The sequence below is a fragment of the Meleagris gallopavo genome, chromosome 1 (genome assembly GCF_905368555.1).
Source record: "Meleagris gallopavo chromosome 1, MGAL_WU_HG_1.1, whole genome shotgun sequence".
Classification (NCBI taxonomy): Eukaryota; Metazoa; Chordata; class Aves; order Galliformes; family Phasianidae; genus Meleagris; species Meleagris gallopavo.
In genome coordinates this window covers 50896283-50908090 of record NC_139404.1, presented here as the reverse complement: position 1 = coordinate 50908090, position 11808 = coordinate 50896283, and the positions used below count along the sequence as shown (strand labels likewise).

Here is an 11808-nt window from a genome sequence, read left to right as displayed (position 1 = left end):
ATTACAGTTGTCAATAGATTTTTACAGTGAGGGATGCTGGTTGAGTTTTGCTCCACTGAGATAAGAATTTTTTGGTAATTGATGGCAGAAGGATGAGAAGAAACAAGGTATGCACTGAACATGGAAGAGAGTTAGAGGCTGAAGTGTGGAGGCAAAGGTATTACAAATGACAACTTTTTGGCTAGGGTAGATAAGATATGCCACAACTTATTCTTTGCATTAGGAAATGGTGGTTTCTCTGTCACTTTATTCCTTTTATTTTCTTCTTGGAAGATTTTAAACTCACATTACACAAATACTATACCACTGCCCTCTGTGTATGAGGCAGAATAGTTAGGATCCTCCTTAGGTGATCTGTGACCTTGTCTTAGTGGATGGCAAATGTGGGTTGTTGGAACATATGAAGATGAAAAATCTCTGGTCTTTGCAGGGCTTATGTCTTACTTGTGTTGATCATTCCTTCAGAACTCACTTTCTACCTCCTGTGCCTGATTTCCTGACATCTGTGTCTTTGACAAGGTTGAATTTCCTGACCATCCTTTCTGTTCCCCCTCAAAAATTTATTCTTTAGCTCCACCTCCTGGCTCATGGTCCAAGGGAAAGAGGATCCTTGGGAATCACAGGGGCTCAAGAAGGGATCAGAGGTATTAATTCTAGCTTATATGCCTTGTTAGTGCGGTGACGTTATAGCTGGGGCTATGCTGGCCCAGTCATACTGGCTTCCAGAGACAAGTGATTCTCTGAAGAGGTGAACAATGTCTCACAGTTTTTGCGTTTTGTTGGGCTTTTGATTTCTCAACAGTGGCAGTTTCAATACGTAACAGAACTCACAAAAGAATCTTTCTTTATGACTGGTTTTACTGCACTACTTCCTCAATTCAGTGGGGGTGGGGAAGTACAGAAGAAACTGACACTGAAACATTAGGAAAAAAGATCTCTGAGGCCTTGCAAAGGAGTCTTGATTCATACAGGGACAAGTGCTGTGAGCAGGCTCATCCTATTCATTCAAGATCTACCTAAGAAGCAGAGGAACAGATCTTAGCCATTTGGATTTGGGAAGCTGAAAAGCATGTCTCTTCCCCGACAGCTGCGAGAAAAGAGGTAATATGTCTGTCCTTCCTTCCTACAAGCCTCCATGTAACCACTATGATCTGCGTGTTTAATTTGGCAGCAAGCTTCTTTGATGAGTCTAACAGGCTTCTTATTACCATAGCCGCCTGGCTATTTGGTTTCTTAGTGAGGAGCACGCTATGTAACAAGTTGGAGTGGACTTTCTTTCTCCTTTCCTAGGAAATGTTCACGATCTGGGACAAGAGTGAGTCACTGTCCTCTTTATAGCCACAGTTTTGCTTTCACTGGGATTTGTGACATGAGTGTTTGTAATGTAGTGTTCTGTCTCTTGATCTCCATAGCCACATCCCTCTTAACAGTACGTGGTGGTATTTACGGTATTGTGGGTGGTGTTGATTCATGCCATTCTCCTTGAACACCAAGATTGCAAGACTTTGCATCACTAGTTCAGCCCTCCAGAAGAGTTATGTGTTGCGGAAACCCCTGCTTGGAATGTCTCATAGCAGAATAAATTAAGCTTTTTTTTTTTTTCATAGGACCAGAAGATGTAAGATTACTTCAACTTGGCATTCCTTAGTAGATCCTTTTCACAGTTTGTTTTTTCTTTCTATCTCGCTCTTGATCCTTTTTATTTAAGTGTTAACATAAATACCACTCGAACAAGTGGTACAAGATGGAAGCAAAGGCGAATGTCTTCTGTTCATTGAAGATTTTGTGCCAGTGACAAGGTCCCATAGGAGGAAGAACCTGACAGTCCATTTGTTTTCTTGTGTGGACAATGTAGACAATAAACACTAGAGTCTGGTCACATGGCTGCTCTTTAGGTGTTCCTTCAGGGATCTCCAATCCTCTCCCTCCTTCCTAAAATCTTTTCTTCTTGCTTCACAGTGATTTTGACCAGCTTCCAGATGACGTACCTGTTTCAGCTAACATTGCAGATATTGAAGAGAAGAAAGGCTTTACTAATTATTATGTAAGCAAGGAGATTTATCTCTATATGCTCTCATCTCTGACTGGTTTGGTGAACCTGGTGTAGCTGCTTTTTGGCATGAATAGTTCCATGCTGAAAACATCTCAGAACTTGTGTTTTCTGAAAGGGAGATTAGTCTATCACGCATTTAGTCCTTTTTTTTTTTTTTTTGCTGGGAGAAACTTGACAAAGGTGTCCTCTAATACTTCTTAGTTTCTAAATTCTTACCTAACTTCTGATTTATTTCCTGTTAGAATGTTGTAACCTTGGTGAATATAGTAGGGAAAGGAATTCAGAGAGGGTAGAAGGGGAGGGTATTACCTCCATTTTCCCATGGTACTGGCAAGTTAGGATTCTGCCATCTACATAGAAGATAGCACGTCTTCCATATCATATTTAGATCTGACAGTGAGTCATGAAAGTGTGCACGGAAAAGGAATAGTAGGAAAAGGATGGAGATTTTCTGAAGAGGGGTTTTGCGTAAGACCAGCTCAGTATGACCTCTGCATGTGCTTTCTTTCCTGGAGACATTGCTCATAAAATCTTCCCACAGAAGTAAGCAGCTTTTACTTTAGAATGTAGTGATATTTTGCTGCTCAATCTGTATGTTTCTTGATGGATCCAACTGCAATGTGACTCAGAGGTCAGTGCATGGAAATCAAGGACTGTTACAGCAAACAAGTTTGGCAACAGATAACACCATAGGAGTTTGAGGGAAGTAATTAAAAGTAAATAGTCTAAGGGTTTTTTTTTGTTTGTTAGTTTGCTTTTGTTTTTCATTCTATCCTTACTTTTGGTCAGATTACATAGACCATAATTTCTGAAAATGTGTACTTCAAAGTCAAAGAGAAGTATGAATGCCTCCTACTTTGAAAACCAGTTCATTTACATTCCTGTCTATAGATATAGATGTACATCCTACTATTGAAAGTATTGGCTTTGATTCCTTGGTGTCTTCATTGTATTTTATATGACAGTATTTATATTTACCTTCTTAATATGCTTTGCTCCTCTCTGAAGGAAGATGTGTAAGCACAAAGTGTCATCTATTCATTTCTGGTTTTCATGCGATAGAAAGAGGCCACAGGAACATGATGTATAGGAAAGTTGAACCCATACTTATACCATGCTAAGTAGTATTAAGCTGTTAATTTCCAGTACTTGAGTGTGCAGATGCTTAACTGGGGCCTTGCCTTCCACTCTGCCTCTGAGGCAATATTCCCACCACTGTAACACTGCCTATTGTATGCCTCACTCTGATTTTTAAACTATTTTTAAGTCTGAATGTCAACCTGAGTCCTCTTTCTCTGTTTCAGATGTTTGTCATTGAAGTAAAGATTAAAAGTGGTGGCAGATACCTGATTTTCCGACGCTATCGTGAGTTCTATGCCCTACACACCAAACTAGAGGAGAGATATGGGGGGGAGAGCAAGAATAGCCCTTTTAGCTGCACACTCCCTGTATTGCCAGGTAAGCTGTGAGTACCAAATCTGCATGATTAGTACCTTTGTCCTTTCTTAGTCTGTCCTTGAGAGGAGGGCATTGTATGGAAGTACGCAAGATAACTATCTGGGACAAAGAATTATTTCCCAGCTGTGGAAATTAGAGAAGTCAAGGCCATTGATAGTCTCTCTCCATGTGGTAAAATTCATATAGAAACCTAAAATCCTTTAGAAAATATCTATTTTCTTGGAGTTCCTGCTTTCTCTTGATTGCATTATTTCTCTGACAGCTTCCATTCTTTTCGTTTTTATTTTTTTTTTCCCTTCAATAACTGCCACTGGTTTTATGTTTCCTAGGGAAAGTTTATGTTGGGGCCAAACGGGAAATTGCTGAAAATAGGATTCCTATTCTAAATATCTACATGAAGGTAAAACTTTATTATAGGATACAGATTGCACTGTGCACTGCAGATACTTTACCCCTTGAAATCAACAGAGAGAGGTGTTACTGTTATATTCCTGGGTATCTGCTGCTCTCTGCACCTTTTTTCAGAAGACACAGTGTCCACACCATGGGACAATCTGCAATCCGAGTCGCCAGATTGTTCAGACTGTAGGGATCCATTGAAATACACACTCCACAAAGGAAGTGAAAACCTGCCTTCACGTCTAGATAGATACAAAACAAACAGGCTGTGTGAGGAAATGGTGAATCTTAGGATGTTGCATGAATACGAGGTTATGTTCACCTAAGGGATTAGTAAAGCAGAGTGAGCTTTGGAATATACCTCCTTCACAATCAGGATACAGCCAGCAACATCAAGGTGAGAAATTATTGGCTGCAGGTTAATGGGAAATCTGACTTTAAATCAGTAACAGTCTGAAGCATAGGTCAAGTCTCCGAGTACTTAGGATTGCCCTCTTTCCACAGTCATTCATGTTCTGAAAGGAAACACGAGGAAACAATTTACTCCTGCAGTAAATCAGGCACACAAAGAGTGAAGCAATATGTTGGCCAACTCTAAGAGTAAACAGGAGAAACTGTCAGCTGTTCAGCCTAGTCCTGCTGAGGGAAAAGGGAGAGGAGGGAGATTTTTCTGGCAGCAATAAATATCCTTCATGATCTTGTAGATCAGAGAAGCATATTTGGTACACGCAAATAAATAGAGAATTGATCTTTCCCACTGTTATTACTCTACTTCCTACTTGCTCTTGGCACAGAACCTACTCTGCCTACCTGTTTGGGTGTTGATGGATGAAGAGGTGCGTCTGTTCTTCTACCACTCCAATTTTGATAGTGAACAGGTGCCCAGAAGGCTGAGACGGCTTCGCCCACGGACGCGTCGAGTGTAAGCGATTGACATGTTTTTTTCAGTTTGATGTAGGAGATGCTGTCCAGTTTTGTGAGGAAAGAGAGCTGAAGATCATCACTGTGTTTCCCAGAACAAAGGCAACCTATGAAGTCCTAATATGAGGATTTTTGTGGGAGAGTGAAAGAATGGTATTTCTTGCTTTCAAAAATGTAAAGTTTTTAAAGTGCATGTGGTATTTCATTAAAAGGGAAATTAAAAATTGATGTTATAGTATGCTTTCTCAAAAAAAAAAAAAAAAAAAAAAAAAAAAAAAAAAAAAGCTCCCTAACTCTACCTGTTGATAATTCTTTAGTGGTAATATCTTGTGGTTTTAAGTTGAAGGAGGGAAGATTTAGATTGGATGTCAGAGGGAAATTCTTTACAGAGAGAGTGGTGAGGTGCTGCAACAGGCTGCCCAGAGAGGTTGTGGATGCCCCGTTCCTAGAGGTGTTCAAGGCCAGGTTGGATGGGGCCCTGGGCAGCCCGGTCTAGCATTGAATGTGGAGGTTGGTGGCCCTGCATGAGGCAGGGAGCTTCTTGATCCTTGAAGTTTCTTCCAACCTAAGACATTCTATGATTCTGTGACTCTATCTGTTATAATGTTCAGGCCAAGCTTAAGGATGCAGGCTTGCACCACTAAAGTCAATGTGAGTTTTGACACCAAATCAAATGAGATCTGGTTCAGACAATAAATGAAACTGAATATTCAGCCTGTTCTTGTCCTTTGTCTGAATACAGATCTGTCTTATATGCCAGCACCAGCACTCTTTGCTAAGTAGATGTTGTACCTCATTACCCTCCACGGAAATTAATTTGCTTTTCAACACAGAAAAGATGGACTTGATTCCTTTTCACTCACCCCAAAAGGTGCAAAACCTGTGAGTGTGTATGCATTCCTGAGTGTATGTATGACAGCAGTTTGAACTGAGTGCCATAAATGCTAGAAACAGAAATGCCCAGAAGGTAGAGCGGAGGGGCTGAGCAATGCTGTAAAAGACAGGTCCAGCATACTGACTGTATTGAAAATTCCATCTGTTCTCAGCAGCAGACATCATCAGATTGCTGCTGCTCTGCACTGAAACCAGGAGAACTAGGACAATGTTGTTGCATCCATATTTATTTACTTCAGTGCTGCACACAGAATCATGCACTTTCTCCAGTGATCTGTGGCTTGTCTGCATTGTAAATAATGATAATGTGGACACTGTACTGATCACGTAGTGTTTTTGATGACTAAAAAGACAAATTTATCTCCCTGTTTTCTCTTTCCAGTAAAAGCATTTCATCCCAACTGTCTGTTTTGGACCGTGTAGCAACTCCTCGGGCTGAGGTGAGTAATCCGCACAATCTGTCATTGAGGACAGAGATTAACTCTGTTTTGCTCTGGTATCTCTTTGATCAAGATGCCTCTTCCAATTAGAGCTTTGGGAAGAAAGGGAAAGTGAAATTGACACAGGAAAGCAATTGCTTCTAACAATAAGGAATGAAACACGGAATGGAAAGAAGTGCTCTGTTCCTCGTTACATAAATAATAAGGAGGGCTGTTGTGAAGTCAGAATAACAGGAGATTCAAAACTGAGAGACATGTACTGCCAAATGGTCCACATTTACATAGTTACAGCCATAAATTACATTTAAAGCAAACTGAAGCTTCGGTCTCATTGAATTCAGCATATGTTTGAAAGCTTTGCAAGTGAGGCATCCTGGCAATTTATGTAACATTAGAGTTCTACTGAAAGTGCCTATACTCTTCTCTTTTGCTATAAATTGTCTCGGTATTAGACACATAGAACTGCTTTGCAAGTGGTGCTTGTGGACTTGCTTTCTGGAACATGTGACTTTTTCACGTAATGTTAATAAAGAACATGCAATTGCTTTGAGGTTGTTTTGTTTCTACGCTGATGATAACAGCTCTCAGATCTGCCATATCTCTTGGGTTTTATGTATTCTTTTATTAATATTTAATCTACCTACCAAAACTTTTCAATAGATCAAAGAAAGGCTTTTGAAAGAGCTATTAAATAGACATATGAACTGCTAGCATGATAGTTATTGTCTCTTTTTATTAGGAGAACCGTAAAAGACAGCCTTATAGAGGCTCTGAAATTTGGCATTAACAAGACCAAAAGTACCATCACAACACAGAATAGTAGGGAATCTTTTCATTTTTGCTCTTCTAAGAGCATTTAAATGACTGCTGTGTTCTCAAAGGACAATGGGTAGATGTGTGTTTTTGATAACTCAGCAATTTTAATTATTCAAGAACAGCTTGTTAAGATAGTGGCATATGTTTGCCTCTTTTTTTTTTTTTTTTTTTTTCCTGAAGGGGGCATCTAAGTTCCACTTTAACCACACATTAGTTTCGTGGACTTTCCCAAATCTCTCAGTTCAGCATGTAGGCCTGAAAGCTAGGTGTAGAAAGAACAGTTAGTTACCCTTAAATTAGGACGCAATTCCACAACTCCCTAAGGCTCTTTGTGACATTTTGCAGCAAATCAGAAAGCTGCAAAACTACAGAAATAATACATTTTTGGTTTGATTCTCAGGATTTCAAGTTGTCAAGATTTCAAGCTGTCAATCGTTTTCAACTCTGCTGACTTACTTGCTTTAATGTGTTTTCAATGTCTTCAATTCTCTGGTGCTCCATGTCCTGACACTTCTAGAATCATAGCATGTTAGTCCTTTCAGAGCCACACTTATCTCGATGCTCTCACTTCTCCCACAAAGCATTTTTGTGTGTGCAGAGTAGGAGAAGGGATTGTGAGAACTGCACACTGCAGTCATTTATGTGACCTTACTTCAGAAATAGATCTGCGCTGACAAAATGCATACTATTCTGCTGCTTACCTTCTGTCTGTGCACTTCAGGAGCAGATTAAAAAAAAAATAAAAATCACATGTATAACTCTGAATTAATAATTTCAGTGTTATTGCTTTCCATAGGCACTATTTGATTTCTCTGGAACCAGTAAACTGGAACTCAGTTTCAAGAAAGGAGACTTGATCTACCTACTTAGCAGAGTAAACAAAGACTGGTTGGAGGTAAGGCTGTGACAGTGGTACTGAATTATTGGCATACCTTTACACGAGTAGAAAGGGGCTTTCCTAGTCCTTGGGATCTTTCCCCTTCTTTCAAGGTGAAACTGTATCATAATTGTTGTCACAGCCAGGAAGAAATCCACGACTCCAAATTTGAAATTGTTTTCTCCTGTAATGGTTTTTAGCTTACAAATTTCCTGCCCTCTAGACTTCAGTTTTCATTTGCATTTTCTTCTGCTGGAATGTCCTTTAATTCTTTGGAAGTGATTAGAGCACAAAAAGGCCGCAGAAAGGAGATGGAAACTCCATTTCAGCGATTAATTGGTTTCTTGCCTCGGGGTGAGTTGCTGTATACTTCATGCTTCATACCACAACACACGTCAGCTTAATTACAGAGAACTTGGGCAATGCAGCAGTGTTCTGAAAAAGGATGAGGAGAACATACTGTGTGTTTGTTGATATGGTATCTCTGCTTGCTTGAACACCACAGCATTCCCTAGTAACCATCTGATGTTCATTTTTTTGCACTCAGTTTCACTCATTTGCCTTGTATTTGGCTATGCAATTGCATAATCCTTATGTAGAGATAGCATCAGGTCACTCCCATAGCCTGTCTTTCCTTGCTTATAGAAGAACAATTCTTACTGTTGTTTCCATGGAAATTAATTAAATTTCAGAACTTATCACATGTAGCCAAAATTGCAAGTTTTTCTTCATGCTAACCCTTCCTGTAATTCCAGGGAACAGTTAATGATGCCACTGGGATTTTCCCGTCTGCTTTTGTGAAGATCATAAAAGATTTACCGCAGCAGGAAGACATAGTTAATAAAATACGCTGTTATTACTATGATGAGACAGTAAGCACTATCAGGTAATAATAAAATAGAATTCCCGGTTTCTGCTGAAGAGATGCCAATATTCTCTTTCATGATATGCGATTATTAGATTTATCTGTGTTACAGGGATATATCAGTGGAAGAGGATCTGAGCAGTATTCCATTATTCAAAGATCTTATGGAACTGATAAAGTAAGTGGAAGCGGGTAGATGCCTAGTTAATATCATTTGTCAAGTCCCTTCCAGTCCTAAATTTTCTACATTTTACTTGACCATCACCACGTTTTGGATGTGAAACTCTTTTCAAGTGTTCTCAAGAGTGTGTAATGTGATTTGGCTGAGGCCCATCTGTTCAGACAGCAGTTTGCTTTGGGATTGTCAGTGAGTGTTGCATGCCACACACAAATACCACACATGTTCTGGGCAGTATTTTCTATTTCTTGCTGTAAGATCAGAACCATGCTCCCAGCCAAAGATTTGTTGTCTAATATACTTCTTTAGGATGCAGGACACCACCTCATAATTTGTAAAACCACTGTTGAACTAGATTGAAGTAGCGCTGAACATCAAAACATTAGAATATTGAGTATCGGTAATATTGTGATACAAGTAAATATTCTTCCATTCCTTAACCTGCCCTTCTCTCATAAAAGGGAACTGTAAGCAGGCAAAAGTGGTGAGTAACCATAGTCAACTCATCTGTATGGGAATTTTTGTCCAGCTCACAGAGTAATCATGCTGTGCACATGGACTTACTGGAGATGGTTCTGTCAAGCTTCTTAGCTTAAATATAACCCAGCATGAATGCGTCTGTAGGATTTTTAATACTAGCTGTATCAAGAATGTGAAAACACCCAAGGCTTAATGTGACTTTTAGAAAAATTATTAGATTGCCTGTATATCGTTCATCATGCGTCACCTCTCGGGCATTCCTTGACTTGTGGCAATCAGTTTATTTCTTTTCTACCAGGCAGGAGTTTGACCAACATGACATTGTTTTGAATTACCGGGACCTCGACGGCGATCTGATCCGGCTCCTCTCTGATCAGGACGTTGAGCTCATGGTGTCTCAGAGCAGGAAGAGGTCCACTGAGAAGCATTTCTTCCCTTGGAAGTTGCACATCACTCACAAGGATGACTTCAGTGTCTACAGCACTAGTCCAGGAATAGGTGATACACAAACAGTTAGGACAACATGAGTGCTGTAGGGTAGCAGTAGGCAACTACATTGTCCTTCAGGAATCCTTCTCTGCAGACAGTTTCTTTCAACAAGGCTTTGAAGAGAACTTGAAAAGAGTCAACTTACCTTTCAATGTAAAATCTGTACTTAGCTTTTTGAGCTGTTTAGCACTCCTATGTATGTTACAAAGATATCTTTATGAAGACCAGGGAAAGCGAGGAATAGAGAAGTAAAATCACTGGATTTGTTCACAAAGCATGCCAGTGTTATGCTGCAATAAAGGTTGAGCATCCTGAGCCCAAAATCTGCTCTAATCTCCATCCTTGCTTCCAGAGCCAATTACTTGCCCAGAATGTTTTCATAAGCTTTTATTTTATTTTATTTTATTTTATTTTATTTTATTTTATTTTATTTTATTTTATTTTGTCGCTGTCTGCAGTTCTGGAAGCATCAAGAAAACTTTATTTCAGCAAAGAAATTACAGCCTGGTTTTGCTTTCTTCTTTCCCTTGGCCCATATTTTGAATTCTGTAAATCAAATCTAGTATACTTGCAGTGTTACTTATAGACTTCTCATAATTGTACGGTCTCTCTGCTTCCAGATTCTGCGATAAGTGATGTGATTCCTGTCCAATTAGTAATCTCTTCTTAGTCTCTCTTCTTCTGCTTTCTAACCCCTCACTGCAAAACAGAACTAACAATAAATGACTGTATCAGACCTTTCCATAAATAAACTTATGCATGTATTTATTTTATCAGTGTCTATTACATTTTTAAATTTTTATTCTTAGAGAGGATGAAATAATTCATGTTCTTTTAATTAATTAATTAATTAATTTTGTTTAAAAGGGAACTTGGAGAAAGAATTTAAATGTCACCTATTTAGCTTTTCTTAAGCAGGAGTTTGTTATTTAAAAAAGCCCCAAACCTTCTGGTCTTTCATTTATTTATGGTCATGCAATTAAAATGTTCCTCTTGAACAAATTTATTGCTGCTTGTTAGAATAAGAAGTTACGTATGCTTTATGTAAATCCTACAATACCTAAAATACTGTATTATAAAAATACCATGCAGTCGTGGTGCTAAAAGGATACCACCATGCATAAATATAATCAGGAAAAAAGTACTGTGGTTTAGATTCATTTCTTAATTTCTGTGACATTAAACTATACTTCCCCATTGAACCTCCCACATTTGTCTGTAGCTTCACATTAGTGCATATTTGTGTTGTAAATAATTGAAATAATTTATATTGAAAGGCAAGCATTTAGTTTCCTTAATTGAGATCAGAAAACAATTTCTTACTTGACTCTTTATTAAGTATATAGATCTAGCAATATACTAGATGTGTACAGACCTGTATAAGAAAGTACTCCTTTTCCAAAGTACTGTTACATGCTGCAGGACACATCTGCTTTTCAGGCTCAAAAGCTTCACCTGAAGAATCCATGCATATTGAATTTCAGTGCTAGATTATACGTCACAGAATCACAGAATTGTGGGCGTTGGAAGGGACATTTGGGTATCGTCTGGTCCAACCGTCTGCTAAAGAATCTTCTCTACTGTAAACCTACTGTTGGCATCTTTCTTAGGGAAGAAGCCAGGCAGATTTTTAATATCTCTGTAGAAGGAGATCTCACAACCTTTCTGTGAAGCTTGTTCCAGGCTTCTGTCACTCTCACAGTAAAGTAGTTTTTTCCTTGTATTCATGTGGAATGTTCCATGTTGCAGTTTGTGCCCATTGCCCCTTGTTCTGCCACTGTACAGCATTGGGAAGAGCTTGGCTCAATCCATTTTATCCCCACTCATTAGATATTTATACGCAGTGATGAGATGCCCCCTCAATCTTCTGTTCCCCAGTCTGAACAGTCCCAGGGCTCTCAGCTTTTCCTCATAAAGGAGGTGCTCCAGGTCCCCATC

The 11808-nt window shown here is 39.1% G+C and overlaps 1 protein-coding gene across 2 annotated transcripts; it reads left to right on the top strand.

Annotated features, from left to right (window-relative positions):
• The first annotated feature begins 856 nt into the window (after positions 1-856).
• On the top strand, positions 857-11092 carry NCF4 (neutrophil cytosolic factor 4). 2 transcript variants are annotated; one of them, XM_003202261.5, is made up of 10 exons: positions 1055-1101; positions 1960-2044; positions 3358-3511; positions 3841-3911; positions 4705-4832; positions 6108-6165; positions 7778-7876; positions 8614-8744; positions 8836-8901; positions 9680-11091. In XM_003202261.5, the coding sequence occupies exons 1-10, from the start codon at positions 1070-1072 to the stop codon at positions 9906-9908; spliced, it is 1053 nt and encodes a 350-aa protein (XP_003202309.2). In that variant the 5' UTR covers positions 1055-1069; the 3' UTR covers positions 9909-11091. The 2 variants fall into 2 exon arrangements, with proteins under 2 accessions (XP_010709858.2, XP_003202309.2); XM_010711556.4 differs by lacking the exon at positions 1960-2044 and having other exon boundaries at positions 857-1101; positions 9680-11092.
• The last annotated feature ends 716 nt before the right edge of the window (positions 11093-11808 follow it).

What these genes read in the sequence shown, in the direction of transcription:
- NCF4 (XM_003202261.5), top strand. Translation starts at nt 1,070, where the DNA reads ATGTCTCTTCCCCGACAGCTGCGAGAAAAGAG. An exon ending in AAGGCTTTACTAATTATTAT is followed by an intron (nt 2,045 to 3,357) that starts GTAAGCAAGGAG and finishes TCTCTGTTTCAG; the next exon opens with ATGTTTGTCATTGAAGTAAA. An exon ending in GATCTTATGGAACTGATAAA is followed by an intron (nt 8,902 to 9,679) that starts GTAAGTGGAAGC and finishes CTTTTCTACCAG; the next exon opens with GCAGGAGTTTGACCAACATG.